The 22,665-nt window shown below is 40.9% G+C and overlaps 1 protein-coding gene across 1 annotated transcript in view; it reads left to right on the top strand.

The window, feature by feature from the left end:
- Positions 1 to 22,665, top strand: part of Ryr2 (ryanodine receptor 2) — a 380,472-nt gene that overhangs the window by 228,441 nt on the left and 129,366 nt on the right. Inside the window, exons 43-54 of the mRNA XM_055603932.1 lie at positions 301 to 404; positions 3,806 to 3,941; positions 5,170 to 5,356; positions 8,733 to 8,838; positions 10,957 to 11,077; positions 13,887 to 14,056; positions 15,697 to 15,917; positions 16,086 to 16,176; positions 17,136 to 17,276; positions 18,049 to 18,212; positions 20,279 to 20,357; positions 22,213 to 22,302. Coding sequence (XP_055459907.1) covers positions 301 to 404; positions 3,806 to 3,941; positions 5,170 to 5,356; positions 8,733 to 8,838; positions 10,957 to 11,077; positions 13,887 to 14,056; positions 15,697 to 15,917; positions 16,086 to 16,176; positions 17,136 to 17,276; positions 18,049 to 18,212; positions 20,279 to 20,357; positions 22,213 to 22,302 — 1,610 coding nt within the window. The remainder of the gene's footprint in view (positions 1 to 300; positions 405 to 3,805; positions 3,942 to 5,169; positions 5,357 to 8,732; positions 8,839 to 10,956; positions 11,078 to 13,886; positions 14,057 to 15,696; positions 15,918 to 16,085; positions 16,177 to 17,135; positions 17,277 to 18,048; positions 18,213 to 20,278; positions 20,358 to 22,212; positions 22,303 to 22,665) is intronic.

The raw sequence follows: 22,665 nt of genomic DNA, 5'->3' as shown, positions 1-22,665 counted from the left end.
TTGTTGTTGCTGCTTGTTTTCCTTCCTTTTTTGTTTTTTTTTTAAATCATAGTAGATCTGACGTGCTCTCATCACAAAACTTGGCAAGACTCTGAAGTCGTGCCTGTTCATTTATTCAACCGAGCACCTTCAAAGTCTGTACCTATTTCAGTCAAAGTTTTTGATTGTCAAAGGTCTTACATTGATTTAGGCTGGTGTAATAATGTAGTATTTAGGAATCAAGTGTTGGGAGGTGTGTTCTTATGCTGTACTCCTAGTTCCAGCACAATCCAGGCATTATTTCCTCTTCTTTTGAATTAGCTTCGCCAGCCATGAGAGGTTCAACTCCCTTAGATGTGGCAGCGGCTTCCGTGATGGATAACAATGAACTTGCCCTTGCTCTACGTGAGCCGGATTTGGAGAAGGTGAGCTATGCTTCTGGCCCTGAGTGTCTCCGAGCTGTTCCTTTGGTGGAGTCCCCTTGGGCTCGCTTCAGTATGAACATCTGTGCTGTGGTGATAGCCAAATAACGGTGTGTGATTGTAATTCCGTAACATGTCTTGCATTTGACGTAATTCTGTTCCCCACTCTATAACAGTTAGGTGTAATGATGATGAAGACACTTAAGAGGTTGTCTCTCTTACCATAAGTATTTTCTGTGAAACAGGAATCACCTGTCCATGACTTTTTTTTTCATAATATCTGATTTTTTTTTTTTAAAAAAAAATCTAATAATAGAGTTCTAGTTTCCCTAAGGGTATTTTTGTTCTCCCATGTGTATGTTTTATTCATATAAACATTTATGTGTCCCAGTGAGGATGTCAGTGAAATTGTAAGGCTGGGTGTTCCTAAGCATATCTAGCCATGTGTGTTGACTAGCATGCCTGAAATGTTCCTGAAAACATGGCTGCAGAAGCCTTCCTTGTGGCCACTTGGTCCCTGCCTATTGTTCCTTTACATTCATGAGTCCTCCTAAAAGGATCCCCTCATCCTCTTCCCAGGACTTCCTAATGGCTTCCCATGCCACTCAATGTAAAAGCGGGAGACACACTTTACCACAGCGCCATGCACTCCAAATTGTTCTTCTCCTGTGTCCTACCTTTCTCCCGCTCCTTCACTTTGTTCCAGCCACACAGACCTCACTATGGCCAACATGCCAGGACATGTGTCTGTCTCAGGCCTTTTGTGCTCACTATTCCCTCCACCCTGCCATGTCCTTACCCCTCTGAGCTGTGGCTCTTTGTCAGATATCTCTTTTATCAGGACTCCAAAGTCATGTTTATGGTCATCTCTTCCAAGTCTCGTTATTTAATGTTGAAAGTCTATACTGCATTATCTCTTATTTTTTTATCTTTATGGCTTTATTTTCTTTCACTGGAAGTTTATATATTTGCGCGTCATATATAATAAACATTTTATTCAGTTTTTATTAATATGATCATTTATTAATATTAATGTGTGTATACATATATATACACACACACATACATACATAATGTATATAGTCATATAACATTTACCAGGAAAACTTTCTGAGAAATGCAGTTAGTTAGCGTCTTTGTGATGCAAACATCACAGACTCTACCCACCCTAAACAAGACATGGGTGGCATCTTTAGAGGCTGTGGTCTTTGGGGACCAAGATCATACATGAGCTCCATCACCAGTTGACATTGTTATGTTTATACGTTTATAAAAATCCATTCCTTACTGATATTGCTCCTGGTAACATCAGTATTTTTACAAATGTTTGCCCAGCTTCAGAGTAGGTGTTGGCCCTGGAGGACACCTTCAGGTACCTATTACAGGTGTAAGGCAGTGAGCTCTTCCCCAGTACCCTGACATGCCAGATCAATGTCAGGAAGTTTCACATCTCTGCCTTATGGAGAAGATGTTACTTCCATATTTCACTTAAAACCCTTTTATTTTAATTTTTTTTGAAAACCCCTTAACATAGTTAATATCTGAGCCCTTGATAATACCAAATATAAAGGGAGAATGTGGAACAATTGGACACTTCTGCCAGGGTGTTGTTAATTGAATGTGGCACAGTGAGTCTGTAAAGGTCCATAACAGTTTATCAGTTTAAACATGCACTCTTTACAATGAACTGTACACGTGGCCTTCAGATTGCAGGGGATTTGCTCAATGGAAAGGAATCCATCATAGTCCACATCTAAAAAACACCCATTGCTGTACAGATTGGTATGTGAAGCTATGGGCTGTCCATTCATATGCAATGGACTGCTATTTAGCAATACAAAACAGTTCAGTATTAACTGATGCTACAATGTGGCCGGTTCTCAAAATTATCACACCGTGTCAGGGAAGTCAGGTACAGGAAGGTACATACCACACAATTTCCTGTGAGTATTATTGAAGATATAAACTAATTTGTACTGAGAGGAAGCAGTTCATCGGGGGATGGATGAGTGTAGAGAGAGGGGCTGCCAAGGGCGCAGGGTACCATGGAAGGAGGATGCAATGTTGTGGAGCTCACTGAAGTACCTTAAGTAACCTTTCTCCTGAACATCACTTGCCTCGATGCTACAGACATAAAAGTTTTAGCTGTAACATTCATTTCTAAGATGGATAGAACTCTGTTAAGTTATTCCCGTAATGCTCTGTCACCATTGCTTATGGCTTCTTTGGGGGATGGATTTCTTCTTATGTCACAAGAAATGTTGCATACTGTTAGTGTGCCTATGAAATGAAGTATCTTAAAAGATAAACCAAGAAGACATTTTTTTTTTTCATGTGCGATCTCCAGTAGCACTGAAAAGTACTGCTGAAAGGCAGGGTGAGTATCTCTCGTCCAGGATGCTTGGAAGCCATTGCGATTCAGACATTAGCATTTTCTGGATTGTGAATAGTTACCACACACGCACACAATGAAATATTTGAGTCAGTGTTTTTACTGCCCCTGCCTTTTGAAAGTCACCTGTCATCTGGGCTCAGATGTAGACTTTTCTATTTTTGACACCATGTCAACACTAAAAGTGTTTTAGATTTCACAGCTTTGGGGATTTTGATTTGGGGAATACAGATACTCAGTGTATAGCTCAAGTTTTATGGACACTGACATTGACTAAAGGAGCATGAATAACTTGTTTAAAATGATGTGCCCTGTGAGTGAGACATGTCTGATCAGAGCTGAGGTGATCTGCCTCTAAGTTAAGGTCACTCCACTTAAGTACCTCCTCACACCTGCCTCGCCTTTGAATGGATGAGTCATTTGGAGGCAGTTTACTTCAAGATGCCTTTGTGCCTCAGGTGGGAGTTCCTGTGTTCAGATGGTTTACAACCCCAACCTGACCAGCTGAGCTATGGGAGGACCCACTCAGGTGGTTTTGAGTTGGGCCAGAGGTCATTAGACATTCAGAGGTGTGTCAAGATCCTTGTATGCAAGGATCTTGAGTTATATGGTATGGAATTCAAGAACATTATTCTCTTATAGAATCCATTCATAATTTTGATGACTACACACTGTTATGTTTTAGTATGTCTTATTATTAAAGCTTTCTGGGAGGAAATTTACATGAGTAATCATGATGTTAAAAATAATTACAAGAAGAACACATTTATTAGGGCTGGAGAAATGGTTCAGTAGTTAAGAATGATGTTTGCTCTTCCAGAGAACTCAGTTCCAAGAGATCCAGTGCTGTCTTCTGCCCTCCTTGGGCACCTACAAACATACTTGTACATACACATAAGTAAATGAAATGTGTGTGTTTCAAACCACGCCCGGATGATCTTTCGCCAGGCTTAGCATAGGCTTACGTTGCTTCTAAGTGAAGGCTAACCTCTTGCTCATCATCTGTTTGTAGGTAGTTCGTTACCTGGCTGGCTGTGGTCTGCAGAGCTGTCAAATGCTGGTGTCCAAGGGTTACCCAGACATTGGGTGGAACCCAGTTGAAGGGGAGCGATACCTTGACTTTCTCAGATTTGCTGTCTTCTGTAACGGTAGGACATGACCACTTGAGGATTTGTAAAACTGGGTGCAAACAAAGAGTTTGGGGGCTGGAGAGATGGCTCAGGGTTAAGATCACTCATCTGCCCTTGTAGAGGACCCAAGTGCAGTGCCAGTACCTATATGGGGCAGTTCATAACTGCCTGTAACTGCAGCTTCAAGAGATATGACACCCTCTTGTGGCCTCTTTGGGTACCTGCACTTACATGCACATACAGATGTGTATATGCATAATTAAAAGTAAAAATTAATACTTTTTTAAAAATGAAAAGAAAAATATTCATCACAGCATTTTAATGAAGGAATGAATAAAAGAGATTATATGTTTTATTTAATAGTTTTCTTTCCACAGGGGGGAAAAAAACCCCTGATACTACTTTTTCAAAATGTGGATCATACTTTTATTGTTTAACTTGAAATCTGTATGCACCGTCTAGATATTTGCAACTGGGTCTTTAGATTACAATATCTTCTCCTTTGGCAACTAGTTTTCTGTACTATTTTCCTTCACTTGGAAAATTACCAAAGAAAGTAACTTACGTTGCATAGTGTGTACATCTGTCACTTTTTCTCTTTGCTACTTGACAGAGGCACCTTGAGGGAAGAAGTTAGTCAGTCCATCACACTTCAGGCAAGATGGCGGTGGTGGCTTAGTCTGTGGCTGGCAGGAGCTTGCAGTCAGTGCAGCTTCTAGTATGGCACCATCTGGGATGTAAAGAGAGACAGCTAGGACATGGCTGGAGGTAGAGCTTCCTTCCAGGCCCTTGCTGACAGCCTGTAATACCCAGTTTGACCCCAGGTCCCAGTCATCCACCACAGATTCCCAAGGCAGCAGTGTTTTCTGGGGACAAGTATCCAGACACACAAGTCTCTGAGGATCGTTTCGCGTACAAACCATAACAATACTCATACAAAGCTGTGAAGTGTGCAAAGCGTTGACTGTATGGACCATTGAGGTGGCTCAGTAGGTAAAGTGCTTGCCACCAAGCCTGGCTGCCTGAGTTCTAGTTCTGAAATCCACGTGGTGGAAGGAGAGAAACAATTCCTGTAAGTGGTTCTCTGGCTTTCACGTGGCATGTGAACGGACCGCCCCACACCTGCCAAAATGTAATCTGGAATTTGAATGTGCTGTTATAGTGTATTTCTAAGGTATACCTGTTTCTTTAAATGAGAAATGATGAGAAGTTCTCTGTTTTGCACACTTTCCTCTTTTGGATGCAGGGGAGAGTGTGGAAGAGAATGCAAATGTTGTGGTGCGGTTGCTCATCCGGAGGCCCGAGTGCTTTGGTCCTGCCTTGAGAGGAGAAGGTGGCAATGGCCTCCTTGCAGCCATGGAAGAAGCCATAAAAATAGCTGAGGATCCTTCTAGAGATGGCCCCTCTCCGACCAGTGGATCCAGCAAAACCCTGTAGGTCTAACTGTGCACACGCTCAGCAATTGTTCTCACCTCACTCAGGCTGACAGCATGTAGTTGACATTACACTGTCTGGCACTGAAGGGTTTCTCCCTTGAAAACTGAGTGTCTTAGAGGAGAAGACTGTGGAGCTGGCTGTGGGGATAGACTGTGAATCAAGAAATAAGCTGGAGAGATTGTGTGGAATTAGGACACACATCTTGTGGGTATTTTGGGGCTAGCTAGGCAAAGAGCACACACAGGTCAGAAGATTGTAACCTTGTGTCATCAACAAAGTGTTTGGCCACTTTTATAGGTATAGGTCATAGGTTGGCCTATACCTGTACAGTGTAGATGAAGGGAGGTGAGTTTCTGAAACTGGAATCACTGGTAGTGAGATGATTATGTAGGTCTACTCTGTCATTTTTCACCTCATTTTCTGAGACAGAATCACTTACTGAGTTAGGAACTAGGCTAGCGGCAACCAAGCCCTAGCAACCTTGCTGAGTCTGCTCCTCCCCAAGAACTGGGGTTACAGAAATGCGTGACCATGCCTGTCCTCTTATGTGGGTTCTGTTGATTTGAACTGAGGTCTTATGCTTGTGATGCACTCTCTTTTCTGCTGAGCCATCTATCTAGCCTTCCAAGATGAGTTCTTATAGTTCCTACAATGTTATTAGCTAGAGAAAGACCTTTAGACCTTGGGGAGTGGGGGGTGGGGTCTCATCCAGGTGAGTATGATGGTGGCATCCAGGACAACAGTCACAATTCTGAGGAGCAGAATGCTTGGTTAATGTGCTGGAGACATATGTGTGGCAGAAGACACTGATACTGGTTTCTAATTGGGCCGTGAGGCAATGCAGATGGGCCTGATTTTAGTCTGTGGAGGTAGCTGTTCTCTGAAGGGGTCAGGCATCTATACTGCTAGTGCAAATGTAAAGATAAAACATAGGGCTCAGAGGAGAAAGAGTTGCAAGTAAGGAAGCCTTATTCTTGCCACAGTCAGAAGAGGCACAGACCTTGCATGTTTATTAGTTAGCCATAGATGGTTAAGACCGTTCTTAGCTGCTCTCATAGACAGAAATGCTACCAGAGAGCTCAGACTAGGATGATGCTAGCCTGTGTGCACGCAAAGGCTTGAAACCTCCCTGGTGTATCTGGAAGGCAACTCACTCTTACTCTGCAGACTCTTAAATCCAATGGAGGATATCCCTCCTTCAAGCCACCAAGAAGGAAAGACATGAGCCCCAAAGGCTAGCCATATTTGCATTTTCTCAGCAAGATAAAGGAATGTTTTCAGAAAGAAAATCTGAGGAGGGAGAGAAAGAAACAGACTAGATTGTCTGTGAGTGATGGAGTGAAGGTAGGGTAATTGGTATCAGGATAAGTGAATACATGAAGTAACATTTCTAAATACCTGGGGTCTGACATATGTTATACATGATGTCTTTGGTTACCCTTTCTCTATTTGAGTGCTACTTAGAAAAGCACCCTTAAACTTACTTCACAATAATCTTCCCACCATTTTTTTTGTTAATATGCTGTCTGTTACTAGAAATGAAAAAAAATTCACATATATGTATGTTGCATCTGTATATATATATATATATATATATATATATATATATATATATATATGTTGTATATGTGTGTGCATTTTTTATGTATGGCATGAAGCAAAAAGGAACTATTTGGAAAAAGGCAGGATGCTGGCAGAATGAATATGAGAAAAATATAACGTAAACATGTGAAAATACCACAATGAAAGCCATTTGTTGTACACTAGTTCAAAAGATATAATATAGGATAAACCTACTAAAATCTGTACACCTAAAAAAACTGTTCAAGAAGGAGGACTCTGGCTAAAATGCTCAATCCCCATTCAGAAAGGCAAAGAGCATGGCTATCAGAAGAAGGAGAAAACAGGGAACAGAACAGGGGCCTTACCATAAAGGGCTTCTGAAAGGTTCTACCCTGCAGGGTATCAAAGCAGATGCTGAGACTTATGGCCAACCTTTGAGTATGGTGCAGGGAATCTTATGAAGGAAGTAGGAGATAGTAAGACCTGGAGAGACAGGAGCTCCAAAAGGAGAGCAACAGAACCAAAAAATTCTGGCACAAGGGTCTTTTTTGAGAATGATTCTCAAACCAAGGACCACTGATGGAGATAACCTAGAACCCCTGCACAGATGTAGCCCATGGTAGTTCAGTGTCCAAGTGGGTTCCCTAGTGATGGGAACTGATGTGAACTGATGTGAACTGATTGGCCTGCTCTTTGATCACCTCCCCCAGAGGGGTGAGCAGCCTTAACAGGACAGAGAGGAAGACAATGCAGCCAGTCCTGAGGAGACCTAATTGACTAGGATCAGAAGGAAGGGGTGAAAGACCTCCCCGCTCAGTGGACTGGGGGAGGGACATGGGTAGACAAGGGGGAGGGAGGGTGGGAGTAGGAGAGGAGGGGGGAGGGAGGGAGCTACAGGAGGGATACAAAATGAATAAATTATAATTAATAAAAATTAAAATAAAAAAAAGATTAATGGGGAAGAAGAAGCAAGGGGCTGGAGAGATAGCTCAGTGGTTAATAGCGCTTGCTGCTCTTCCAGCGACCTCCTGTTTGGTTCACAGGACCAAATCAAGCAGCTCACTGCTGTATGTAATTCAAGTTTCAGAGGTCTGACACCTTCTTCTGTGTGCACATACACAAACACGGACTCTCATAAATAAAAAGAAAATAAAATATTTAAGACTGAATAAAGGAAAATGATCATTCAACCAAGGACCATGTATGGATATAACCTAGAACCTCTGCTCAGATGTAGCCTGTGGTAGCTCAATAACCAATTGGTTTCCCATAGTGAGGGGAACAAGGACTATTTCTAACAGGAACTCAATGACTGGCTCTTTGGCCTCCCCACCCCCCAAGGGAGGAGCAGTCCTGTTAGGCCACAGAGGAGAGCTTTGCAGCCAGTCCTGAAGATACCTGATAAAACAGGATCAGATGAATGGGGAGGAGGTCCCCCCTATCAGTGGACTTGGAAAGGGGCACGGTGGAGATGAGGGAGGGAGGGAGGGACTGGGAGGGAATGAGGGATCGGGACACGGCTGGGATACAGAGTTAATAAAATGTAACTGATAAGAAAAAAAAAAAAAAAAGGAAAATGATCAGTATCTACCAAATGAGCAAACTTCACTCTTCCCCTTGGCAGGAATTGTCATATGCTCTTACAGTGTGTTCTTAGTGAGAGATCCCCAATTCTTATCCTTAACTCCTTATTAATGTGAGAAGCACAAACATATCGATAGGGAAAGGCTACCTTCTTTCCTCCAAGCACTGCAACTTCATTTACTTTCTGCTTCTTTTGGACAAAAAAAAAAAAAAAATCCCTGAAAGTGATACAGAAGAGGAGGAAGATGATACCATCCACATGGGGAACGCAATCATGACCTTCTATGCAGCTTTGATTGACCTGCTTGGTCGCTGTGCTCCTGAAATGCACGTGAGTCTTTTTGGGGGGCTGGAGGGCAGCAATCTTGATACAGTCATTAGCGCTAAAACAGTATGCTGGCAGGGCTCACAGCAGAACCCCAAACTGGTAATATCCACAGTCCATTAAAAATAACAGCTCTAGCCTAATTGCTGAAGGAATGTTTGTTTAGTTGGAAATGTCTCATTGGCTATAAAAATTGGTAATAAGACTTTTCAGTACAAGACATTAATGGGATATGTAGTCACCCGTATGTCTTTAAGAAGAGAATGTATTTTCCCTGCAGTTTCTTCTTTTTCTGATGGAAAACCACTACTTCCACCAATAATTGATTCCTTTTATATAATGCTTATCTTGACTTGAGTAGATCTGTGCAATAACTGAAAAGCAGATATAGTTGTTGAAAGATCAATTATGTGGCACTCCCGCCATGTCCGGAAAAACCTATTTCACAGCAGCTTCTTGGTCTTCGGGTTCCTAGAAGCTTTCTACCCCTTCTACAATGTTCCTTGAGTCTTGAGTATAAGGTTTGTATTATAATGTCCAGTTTGGGGATAGGTACTCCATAGTCACTTATTCTCTGCACTTTGATCAGTTGTAATCCCCTATAATGCTTCCAGGCTCCTGATGCCCCACCCCCTAGTTGAGGAGCTCTTGGCAATTAATGGCTATTAGGGCCTGAAGGAGAATCACTTTTCTTTGGGAGCTGGCAAGGAGGTTTGCCATATCTTTGTGGATGGCCCTGCAACCATACATATAAGAGCAGGACAAAATTTGATTAGGTGGGTTACTAATTCTTTAAGGAAACGTGTATTTCTGAGTGAAATTGTTGGAGGGAGCAGAGGAAGTTTGCAGAATGAAGTTGGTAGTGAATATGATTGACATATACATGTATGAAGTGTTAAAAGAATAAACAAACCTGCAAGTCTACTTTTGTGTTGGGATAAACATGAAGCTAGAGCACATGGCTTGCAGCACATTTCATTTCCCTACCCTTGATAGCCGTGTTTGTTTTTTGTGGTCTTTCCTTTAAACTTATGTGATAAAACCTACTTGATGTTCTCTTCTGTTGAAACCAGAAAAGGACTGCAAGATAGAGAACCATTAGAATATTAGAAAATTTAGAATCTTTTTTTTTTCCCTTTAACTCAGCTTCTGCTGCTAATGTGAATTTTTGCCTTGGTAACTGAGAAGGGATGTTGGAAGATCTGTGTGCCGGAAGTGGTTGCAGACAAAAATAGACAAATGGACAGTTTGTACCATTGCCTGTCTCAAGAAAAAGATCAGATGAGCTAAGAAAGAAATGTTAGGATATAGAAGCTTTTAGTGTTACTGTCATGCCCATCTTAAGGGTCTGGAAACACTTGGGCAGATTAATGATGACCCACCTTGTTTGCCTTGCCACTTCTGAAGTTCGGCCATCTTTACAGTTGTTCGTTAAGCCCTCTACTAGGCCATTAATAACACTTGCTTCTTGTGCCTTGTGGTGAATGGAACAGATGCTGATTCTGGCCCTGGAGGTCTGTGGCTTATTCCAGAACCCCACTGAGATTCTTGACTATCCTGATCCGCTGGCATTATGGAAACTTCTTCAGCCAGAAGTCTTAAATGAAATGTCAGGATTCATGTAAACTGACCCCTCCTCCACAAATCAGGGTGGAATATGAATGGATATAAAATTAATTCCCAAGACAAAAAAGAGGCTAAATAAATAACAAATATTAGCATATTTTTAGTGGCTCAAAATAGTGTCTGTTTCATTGTGTTATTTCTCTGGTGATAGGTAGGTGTGTGTGATTTTAGGGGTACTTATTCATAGGTATCTCTGATTTTCAGTTTGTTTTGGTACCCAAAAAATTATTTAAAGAAATACAGCCTTTGTTAGAAAGCAGGTGGTCTAGACCATACTGTCTGTAAGGCAGTGTTCTCTCATGTTTACGGGAATTGTAAGATGTGATTGCCTCCCTGTATGTCCACGATAGCAGTTTCTGAGAGATAGCTAGCTTTATGCATTTGCACGACAGACAATTGCTTGAAACATGGATTCTCGCATGTTAAAATTTCCTAACAGAACTATAGACAAAGAGCCCACAGCTGGTTCTAAGCTTTCTTTATCTTCTTCCTGTTTAGTTGATTCATGCTGGAAAGGGAGAAGCCATCCGAATCAGGTCTATTTTGCGATCCCTGATTCCACTGGGAGACTTGGTGGGCGTAATCAGCATTGCATTTCAAATGCCAACAATAGCCAAAGGTAAGACCAACTTCTACCCTGTGTGACTCAGCAGGACTGGGAGGACAGTACTTTGTGAAAATTCCATCCATGCTCATATCCCCTCTCCCACCTCCATCCAGTCAGAAGCTTGCTCAAGTGCAGAAGTGGGTAGGCCCTTGGCTGCACCATGTCCTGTGTGTTTGAGGAGGTGGAGACGGTAGAAGCGGTTGCACATCTGTGGGTTTTGTGTCCCAGGCAGTTGTGATTATATCAGAGTCAATGCCAAAGAGCACCTGAGTTCAATCCTTGGGACCCGCATGGTGGAAGGTGAGAAGTGGCTCCTGCAAGATATCCTCTGACCTCCACTTGAGGTCATGGCTCACATGCACACATGCGTGCATAAATAAAAAAAAAAAAACATGTAACACCCATTTTTAAAGTAAAATAAAATCAGTGCCAACTTGGATAAGTGTATGAAAAGCAAAATTTAATCTGGGCCTCTGAGTGGCTCCCTTTTTATTTAAGTACAGTTAGATAGTAAAATAGTAGAACCCTGAGACCTTAAATCCCAATAATATGTGTATTTTTTTTTAAACAATGAGATGGGAACTTTACATCATTATTTATTTGAAAAACTATGCCATACAGATGTAAATAAACTGAAAGTTAGGTCGGCCTGGGTTGAATGTTAAACCCATTTTAGCGATTTCTGATTCAGCTCTTCCAGCCACTGGGTTGTGACCTTGAACGAGTTTGTTGACCTTCAGAAACTTCCCAGAAGTCAGTGCACAGCACCTGTTGACTAAGTGTCAATTGTTCACTTCACATGCAAAGCACAGAACTTGTCTGTGATCTTATTATGGAGAGACCTCTCAGTTCTAGACTGTTTGAAGGAAATGAACCGTTTAAGAGGTGCAGACATTTTCAGAAGTTTATCTGGCAGAGCAAAACAAACACTCACTGGAAAGAGTCTGGAGTGCACTGTCCCTAAAAAGGATGGTGACAATGCGGTGGGTTCAGCACTGTGAATGTTAAAGACCCCTTTACAAATATTTATGAGGCAGGTTGTATATTTGTGATATAAGGTAACTACCCTTCTCCTCCTGATCATGATAGACTGGTCTCCCTTTAAGAGTGTTTCATCTCATGGTCATCCATCATATTTCCCAGAGGGAGTAAAAACCACAATGCAAATTTTATTGTAATGAAGCCCTTTGGAGAATGAGGACTCCTCATCAGTGTCCATGTATAGGGAGATAGCCTGGCACATTAGTTTTTGATACAGATTTATGTATCTCATACATAAATATGAGAACAACCCATATTTAGTCTATAGAATGAGAAGAAGGAGTTACAACCACCAGGTCATTGCTGCCATTTTATAGACTGCCTTCTTCATGTCTCCCTTTGGAACTAGTCAAGATACCATGGTTGGTTTCATGCCAGGGATAAGAGAGCTTTCTGTTTACAAACTGATGCTTCATCATGGAGACAGGGAACAAAGTCTTAAAATAGCCTGACTGTCTGTACAGATAGATGTAGGGTTTCAGTTGTCTTCTAGAACCTTCTTGTCCCAGATTCAGGTTTCCCACCTAAAAATCATATCTATCATATTCCCAGAAGAGTACCTGTTAGCAGTTAAAGCTCTAAGAACTACTTTTCTTATAATGTAAAGCAATGAAAATATTAGTCATATTAAGGATTTCTATAGTAATAAACAGGAACTGATGAGTATCACCCCTTAATTGTATCTAAAATACTATTTGTTCATTTTCACAGTAGAAATATGAAATTCACTCATTGGCTCCAAGTGCAAATCTATTTCAGGGTGGTGATAGTCACATGTCTTCTTTCCCTGGTTCTGCTTCCTTCAACATTACATTCATCCATGTGAAAAAATTCTTTGATGCCTTTCATAGAATCTTACTGTGTGCTACCAGGACCAGTTTGGCATAATTATCATGGGATCCACTAGGGAGCAAATAGGCTCCCCAGTATTTTAAGTTGGCACTCAGTCTCATAATTCTTCGTATTAATGGTATCCAATCCCTGAACTTAAGGACTTATTACATTATTGCACCGGTCTACACAGGCTTCAAGCATTAGGCATTGAGAGAGAAAATGACATGACTCTCAAATGTTATAATTAATGAAGTCTATGTCATATAAAATCTATGCTGGTGTCACTATGTTGCTTTGTCACTTTATGATTATTGTGTAATCATATTCTCTGTTATGGTGTTTCATCCATAATTATAATTATCCTAAGCCATAGCAGTGGAAAGGTACCCTGACTATCACACAGGAGTACACAAGTTTAAAGAGATGGTCCTTGAAAGAGTAGAAGTATGTGCTTCCTATTTAGGTTTTTTGAGATAAGGTTTCTTTCTCTGTATAACAGCCCTGGCTGTCCTGGAACTTGCTTTGTAGACCAGGCTGGCCTCAGACTCACAGAGATCCTCCTGCGTCTACCTCCTGAGTGCTGGGATTAAAGGCGTGCGCCACCAGGCCCAGCCTGTGCTTCTTATTCTTAACTTTTTGTGGTATCCACTCCACATTTTGCCAGGACACTCTGATGCCTTCGGTTTCCTTCTCGGCATCTGTCAGATACCATGCCTTCACAAATATGAAGTGAACAAACAGATGTCCAAATAGCATCTACATGACCTTGGGTTCAAACTGCCCCAGTTCACCGGCCATGCACACATTCGTGCGAGGGTGGTAAAACAGGAAAACATTTCATTAATATGCTTGACTTAAAACATGGCATGGTTGGCAAAAAGCCAAATATCATCAACCCACATACGGCCAGGCCATTGACACCAACATGTCACCTTCTCTCTTGTAGATGGGAAGGTGGTGGAGCCTGACATGTCCGCGGGGTTTTGCCCAGATCACAAGGCAGCCATGGTTTTGTTCCTTGACAGGGTCTATGGAATTGAGGTGCAAGATTTCCTCCTCCATCTCCTTGAGGTTGGCTTTCTGCCAGATCTCCGAGCTGCTGCCTCTCTAGACACGGTATGTTATGGGAAGTGAACTTGTACCCTTGACTCTGGAGTCTATGTCTCCTAGAGCTCATTCCTTTGCTCATTATCAGCCAACATTTACTGTATATCTATGTTGTAGTGAGTTGTAGTGAGTATATATATGAAGTAGTGAGTAAATAAAAAATCAAACAGACAGTGCCCAAAGGAAACTCATTGACTAGTGAAACTTTCTGCCTCAAAAGACTGGAAAGAAATCTGATAAGGTGGGAGCCAAGAGGTTCTCCTGAGCTTAATTTGTGAGGTCATGGGGATGTCTACTAAAGCTTGTTCATATGAGCCTCTGAATTGTCCTAGAGATTGATGGCTCATTTGATAAATGCTTGCCACATAAGCAAAAACATCTCAGTTTGTTCTTCAACCCAAAGAAAAAACCCAGAAGTGTGTGTGTGTGTGTGTGTGTGTGTGTGTGTGTGTAAAACCTAAGCACTGGATAGTAGAGATAGTACGGTTCCTGGAGATCACTCACTAGCTAGTCTAGCTGAACCAGTAAGCTTTAGATTCAGTGAGAGACCCTATCTCAAAAAATAAGGTAAAGAGAGATAGGAAGACATCTGACAATGACCTCTCACTTCATTACATATGTATACACACATGCTCACAGACATACACACATGAATACATACGTACTAAAAACAAAATAATACCTAAAAATTCAATTTGCCTATACACTTTTGCTGCTTGGTGAAACCAATGAGTATTAAAAGCAGTTGAGAGGTCTACAATGACCCCTCAACATGACTACAATGTTCTGTCAGTTACCATGGCACCCTGGAGTTATCATTCTCTTAAATACTCATTGGGTAGTATCTTCCTGGTATATTAGGTGGCCCCATGGAGGATCTGCCATTACTGTTTTCAGGCTAGTGTCTGAAACATGGTGGAATAAAGCGGGGCACCAAATTCCATCAAGGTTATCCTGACTTATTTACTACTTATCAATTAAACTTTAATGAACCATTTTAGATCTTGAGTTAAGAAATCCATAGCTATAAAAATCATAAAAACAATGTGGAAATTTTATCTTCTTTGACATTCTGAATCTGAAGAGTAGAAATGTCAACATAGTGATACTGATAGTGATACTTGGAGATATGAGTAGAAGGATGAATGACATTAATCAGTTGAATTCAAAATGCATGTACAAATCTGAGATGAGGAATGTAAATATGTTCATTTCCATCTCTTCTGCCCACATTGAAGTTCTTGTAGGCGTTTTCTACTATGACTTATCCTACTGAGGTCTAAGTCTTTTCAGAACTAACTTTGCTACAGATCAAGTTCACAGTATTCCTCCAGGCCTTCTTTAGGTGTCTTGAGGTTGGATAGGGCTGTTTATTAACTTCACAGTACCATCATAGATGTTAGGGGAGATGTTCTTATCATAATCGATCCTTGACTTCCTGAGCCCTTTAAGAAGATAGATGCTATTGCATTCCCTTCAGTCAACTATTGATGGTCTTGAGTGGTCAATATCACGTGAGCTGTGGGTAAACTGAGCTAAGAACTGTATTCCCAGATGTCCTGCTGCTGTTTCCAGATGGGGAGATTTTGTGGTGATGCATTGAGTTCTCTGCTGGTCCCATAAGGCTGTGTCCTCTTGTTCCTCTCTAGGCTGCACTAAGTGCTACAGACATGGCCTTGGCTCTCAATCGGTACCTTTGCACAGCTGTCCTGCCTTTGTTAACGAGATGTGCTCCCCTGTTTGCTGGAACAGAGCACCATGCTTCCCTCATTGACTCTCTGCTGCACACTGTATATAGACTGTCTAAGGGATGCTCCCTCACCAAAGCCCAGCGGGACTCCATAGAAGTGTGCCTGCTGTCTATCTGTGGGTAAGTGGGCAGCTCTCTGAGCCAATTTTTCTTTATCACGTGGTCCTTTTTAATTATCATGAAATTCACAAACAGTTTATATATCAAAAATTAATTTTTATAGTCTGATAGAAGGATGTCTGAGTCTTGAGGTTGTTTCTGTTATTACGACTGGCCTTGTTCCAACAGCCAACTGCGACCGTCTATGATGCAGCACCTACTCAGAAGGCTGGTATTCGATGTTCCACTGCTGAATGAGCATGCGAAGATGCCTCTTAAGGTAAGGATGAGGGATTCATTGTGTGGTCTCTGTTTCCTTGCACTCACTTTTTTTTTTGTGTTTGTGTGTGTGTGTGTGTGTGTGTGTGTGTGAGAGAGAGAGAGAGAGAGACCCTTAAATAAGCAATACAGGATCATAGACTGCTGAACACCGATTCTATAAATTTGGCAGATCACAAGCAGATTTTCCACAAAGCTGCTAAATAACCGATAAATCTTTTCATATCAGTAGAAATCAGAATGGTCATAGACGGCATCTGTAGGTAGCAAACAAATATAGAATCATTTTCAGAGTTCACTCACAGAATTAAGGTCTGAAGCCATCATAAATGTTATGTAATTCAGAGGAAATTAAAATACCCACAAAAGTAAGGTTTCCATTTAATATCTCTGTATTCTAGGAAATAATTGTGCATGGAGACTAGTAGATAACAGTTTACATAGTTGTGAATAAGTGAAATTAAAGGAAGTAGAACAGTGGGGTATATGAATATCTAAATAACTTTAGAACAAATGCTATTCAAGATACATTAATTATTTGTATGTGTTTGGTTATGTGTATGTAAGTGCAGTAACACTTGAAGCAAGAAGATGGCAATAGATCACCTGGAACTAGAATTATATGTGGTGGTTGTGGGCTGCCTGATATAGGTACTGGGAACCAAATGTGGGCTTCCTGCAAGAGCAGCAAATGCGCTTAACCACTGAGCCATTTCTTTAGCCTGCCTCAAGATACGTTTTCAAAGTTGAACCTTTGGTCCACACATTGTATTGTGATCAGTGTTCAAGTTGAAAGACACATAGTATTTAACTAATTCTGTCCCCTTCAAAACTAACACGTGTTTGAGAGTTTTCCTTTCATGGACCTGATGCTATAGAATTCAGAATGCCTTGGAAGAGGAATAGAAGCATTGAAAAGACGTTTTAGCTTGTTAATATTATGACTGTTTCCCTGTACAGCTGCTGACAAATCATTATGAAAGATGTTGGAAGTACTACTGCCTGCCCAGTGGGTGGGGAAACTTTGGTGCTGCCTCAGAAGAAGAACTTCATTTATCAAGAAAATTATTTTGGGGCATTTTTGATGCTTTGTCTCAAAAGGTAATTGAAGACTGGGGTTGGAGGAGGGTGGGCATTATTTTTATTGATAAAGCAACAAAAAGCTTCGGGTTCTCTGTAAGATGCTGTATAGTGGAGAGATGTGCTTACTAATCAAGACTTGAACAGTGTGAGGTGTCTATATTCCAGGCAAAGAGGAGGCTGAGGCAAGTGGACCTCAGGTCCAAGGACAGCTTGGGCTGCATAGATGGAGTTTCCAGCTGGCTCACAGTTATAGGGTGTGATCCTGTTTCAAAAAAAGCAAGACAATGGAAAGTTACCTAGTTTTGTTTTCCCCCTTTCTTAATAATGCACATTGAGGATATTTTATACTTTGGTTTTCAGTAATCAACATTGTCACATACTCTTTGTGATCATACCACTGTTTCTGAAATTAAAATAGTGGAGGAATGTAGGAAATCAGGCACATGGTTTGTTGGTGTTAGTGATGCCATACCTTGACACAAAACAACTTATAGAGAAAGTGACTTATAAAATCCATCATGCCAGGGAAAGCATAACAGTTGGAGCAAGGTGCACAGGGCGGTCAAGAGGCTTGGGGAGGGAGAGAAAGAGAAGGAAGGGGAGCGAGGGTACTATAGATAGTGAGTTTCTTCCACCAGGGCGCCACCTTGCAGAGGTTCCATGACTTTCCAGAGCAGCTCCGCCAATTAGGAATCAAGTTTCAAACCCATGAGCCTATGGGGGATATTGGTTGGCAAGCCACAACAATAGTCACATAGATGATAGTTTCCCATTGTTGTTCTCTTCCCAGAAATATGAACAAGAGCTTTTCAAACTGGCCCTGCCTTGCCTGAGTGCAGTTGCGGGAGCTTTACCTCCAGACTACATGGAGTCAAACTATGTCAGTATGATGGAAAAACAGTCATCCATGGATTCTGAAGGGAACTTTAACCCACAACCTGTTGATACCTCAAAGTATGGACTCTTTCTATTGCAGCAGATTTTTATTGTAAATGATGTGTGAAGTCTGAAATTGAAGAAGGTACTGAAGTGAGCTTTCTCTGGTACATGCCCCCTTTGAATAGGAGTCCCTTTGAATTTGTCAGATGGCAGTAAAAATAACGGTGACTATACCAATATCAGAAATAGATGTGTGCCCTCCGGGGTACTCTTTGCTGAAGGAGGAGTCTCAGTGGATAGCCACATTACAATATCTGGAAGAAGGAGACTCAAACAAAGTACATGAGCCTTATTCAGTTGAAAATTTAACTGAAATGTGTGTCGGTAACCACAATCAACCACTATGTCTAGCCAAGGATAGTTCCAAAATGTTACTGTAATGCTGTTTTCTGTGAGTGGCAGGATCATTTCACCCGTCGCAGCAACTTGGCTGGGGTCAGGCTTCGTTGATGATATATTCCACATCACCAAGAGATGAACAAAATATCAAGTGAAAATTTGCACAAAGAAATAAGCGTATAAGCCAGAATGTGGTCAGAGCTGATAGCTTCAAGTAAAGATCAAGCGTAGGGTCTCTATAAACCTTCATAAATGCACTTAGTTCTCTACAAATGGGATACATGGGTGCTTCATGTATGTGTCTGAAGTTCAAGTAGGGCTACAGCTTCAAAAGCTGCCTCTTCACTTAGTTTACTGATTCGTGGCGAGACTAGTTAGCAAGTCAGTCACGTGCTTGTTATTAACTACCAGTTCTGAATCAGTCTGAGATTGAACTTTGAGGCTTCAGAGCAGCTCCCAGCTGGTTCAGCTCCCTAAACCAATCAGAAAATCAACCCAAGGGATGTGCCATTAATCTAAGGATGTCTTTAAAGTACATGCTTGATACTCCTTTATAGTCCTGTGAGGAAAGAGTCCACCCCTAAGTGTTTGGATTATGTAATTGGTGCTTTATATCTCTTTCAAAGTAAGTCACCAAAACATCCCAGGGTCACATGACTCCATAGGTAAGTGTCTGGTCACACCCAGAATGACTTAGCGTTTTCAGAAGAGCCACATTGTGGTCTGGATGTCGATCAATGAAATCAAATGAACTAGCAAGTGTTGGCATGCATGCTAATTTACACTGGCTTGCTCCCTAGGGAGAGTCTTCAATATAGGTTTAGATGCTGCTTTGAGTAATTTCTACTTGGGTATGATCTTTATCTAAAGTGTTGCTTCTTGAGTATGTGTTTGTCAGTTACTAACTGATAACTTTGTTGTTAAAGATGAGAAGAGTATCTCATTTTTCTGGGTTGTACTTAGAACTCAGTTCTCAAAGTTAACTGCTCTAGTAAGTTGTATTTGTTAAGGAGTGGCACATGTATTCAGTTCTTCATTCATGGACACATTTGATATTCACAAGTCTTAACATTTATTAATAGACCCATTCATCAGTTGCACATGCTGGACATGAAGGGATAGATTCTCATTGAAACAAGAAAAGAATCAAGAATAAATATTGTCAAACGATAAAGCATAAGTTATTAATTACTTTTTCCTACAGCCCAAATTAGTAACATTCATAATGCTATCTATATGGAGGACTAATATAAAAAAAGCATTCATATATAACCGATTATATGAGATTAAGTTAAAAATGTGGCAGATCAGAAATAAACGGCATTGTTCATTCATAGTTCAACAAACACAGTTTTTCAAGAGAGTAACTCCAAAGACAAAGTATAAAGAAAAGCATTGTTTTCAAACTTACTGACTGTTGGTTTGGGTTTGTTTCACTTTTCTTGTATAATCTATTGTCTTCATCTTTGAATATAGCTTAACTAACATATCTTACTATGTTTATGTTTTATATTAACACAATAAATGGTGTCTCAGTTTGAGATGAATAGATAGAACATGATCTGCTTGACTTACATTGTTTGGAAATGCAAAGAGGCAATCGTTTGTTACTACTGTTTTTTTTTTAACACTTATAAATTGAATGGAATTTGAGTAATTACTCAGCTTTAAGTATCTATGAATAAAATTGTCTGTGAATTCTGTAATACACCAAGCTCTTTTCCTTTATTTTTTTCTCATAGCATCACGATTCCTGAGAAGTTAGAATACTTCATTAACAAATATGCAGAACATTCCCATGATAAATGGTCCATGGACAAGGTAAAGTTTACAAGTGCCATCTTAACCATCCAAGGTTGTCATTGTGAATGACTGGGTGCTGCTTAAACATACCCAGTTATGCCAACTTCCTTTTTGTGTGTGTATAGTGTATATTTCTGTGTATGTGTGTCTAGTCATTTATATGTATGCAGGGAGTGGTCAGAGGTTGAGTTCATTGACTGTATCACTCTCTCTTTTATGTCGTTGGAGACAGGGTCCTCAGGGGCTCTAGACATTGAAATTTCAGCTAGATGGATCTGCCCATCTTCACTGCCCCAAGCTGTGTGATTACAAATGTGCCACGCTTGTACTCACTGTGCTAAACTGCCAGCCCCAACTTTCTCTTTTAAAGACAGAACATTGTTTAAGTTAGCAGTGGACATTTATTTCAAAGCTGTTCGTGTTACTACTTTGTTAGTTTCTTTGTAGTAAAAGCATGACATGCTCTAGAAATTTTAGCATTTCTGAAGATCAGTTTGTTAAGTTTTGAGCATCATTTCTAAATATGTGTTGTTTTGTGGAGTTTCAGGAGAAAGTGGTGACTCCACAATAAAAATTTACCTTTTATCCAAACTCTGGTTTTTATAGATAGATTTATATTAGATGAATGATACTGAAAATGTGTGTGTGTGTGTGTGTGTGTGTGTGTTGTGAGTGAATGTTTGTATGTATTTGTTAATCTGGGTGCATGTGCCTGTAAGTGCTCATGAACATGTGTGCACATGTATGTGTGTGTCTATGCATGTAGGGGTCACTGCCTACTTTAACTTCTGACACAGGGTCTCTCCCTGAGGTCAGAACTTGTCAGACTGGCCAGACTGGCCAGGGAGATCCAAGATTCCTCTTGCTTCTGTCCTCTCAAGTGCAAAGGTTACCAACATGTGCTAGCTACCACATCCAGCCTTTTTTATTCTTTTTATTATTATTTTTTTATTATTAATTACACTTTATTCATTTTTGTATCCCCCCATAAGCCCCTCCCTCCTCCCCTCCCGATCCCACCCTTTCTTTCCTTTCTGCATGCATGCCCCTGCCCAAGTCCACTGATGGGGAGGTCCTCCTCTCCTTCTTTCTGATCTTAGACTATCAGTTCTCATCAGAAGTAGCTGCATTGTCATTGTCTGTGGCCTGGTAAGGCTGCTCCCCCCTCAGGGGGAGATGATCAAAGAGTAGGCCAATCAGATTATGTCAAAGTCAGTCCCTCTTCCCATTACTATGGAAGCCACTTGGACACTGAACTGCCATGGGCTACATCTGTGCAGGGGTTCTAGGTTATCTCCATGCAGGTTCCTTGGTTGGAGTGTGAGTCTCTGGGAAGTTCCCTGTGTTCAAATTTTCTTGTTCTGTTGCTCTCGGGCCTTTTACATTGGTAGATGCGTTCTGTTTTTTAATAAGCTATACAGATCTGCTTGGACAGCTGTATATAAAGCACAAACTCACCAAAGCTTAAGACTCTTCAAAGGGGTGGGGAGACGCCTAATTTGGGTCAGTACTTGCTGTGCAGACATGAGTATCTGTGGATCCCCAACACCGATGTAAAAGGCTGATGTGGTAGCTAGCACACATTACTGGAAGTAATGTTGAGAGGGGGACTCTGAATTAAGCTGGCTAACAGTTAGACCTCAGCCAGGCCAATGTGGTACGGGCTTGTAATTCCAGGTACCTGGGATACTGAGGCAGGAGAATTTTAATTCCAAGGCCTGCCTTGGGATGCAGAGTGGGCTTAAGGCATTTTAGCAGGGTGTAATCCACTTCAGAGTAATTTTTACCCAACAGCGGCTAAACACATGCACATCTAAAATCACCAAAATTAATACATGTAAAACTATTTTTTTTAACATTTTATTTGTTTTAGTTGGCGAATGGATGGATTTATGGAGAAACATACTCAGACTCTTCCAAGATCCAGCCACTAATGAAGCCATTTAAACTCTTGTCTGAAAAGGTGAGAGGGTTTTGTTGTTGTTGTTGTTTTTCCCCGTAAGTTTATAAAGTATTATGTTTGGAAAATTTTTGTTTCGTATTTTATTATTAAAATCCTTATTATTTTCTCTAAACCATTTTAATCCTGTATTTGTATGTGTGTATCATGTGCGTGCGTGCTTTTATGTGTGTGTGTGGTGCAGTGGTCAGAAGACAACTTGTGAGAGTCGATTCTCCTCTTAGCAGTCCTAGTCAGGTAACACTTCAGCTTCTTACACGTCTCTTGAATGTTTTTATTTTTGGTTTTATTTAAAAATATCCAGTGATAATCAGCTTATTTTTAAATGAAGGCAGTTTGTTTCAGAACAAATCATTAAATATTTTG

The sequence above is a fragment of the Psammomys obesus genome, unplaced genomic scaffold (assembly GCF_907164565.1).
Source record: "Psammomys obesus unplaced genomic scaffold, mPsaObe1.curated_primary_1811, whole genome shotgun sequence".
Lineage (NCBI taxonomy): Eukaryota > Metazoa > Chordata > Mammalia > Rodentia > Muridae > Psammomys > Psammomys obesus.
Note: the sequence above shows the minus strand (reverse complement) of the source record. Positions and strands in the feature narration are given on the sequence as shown.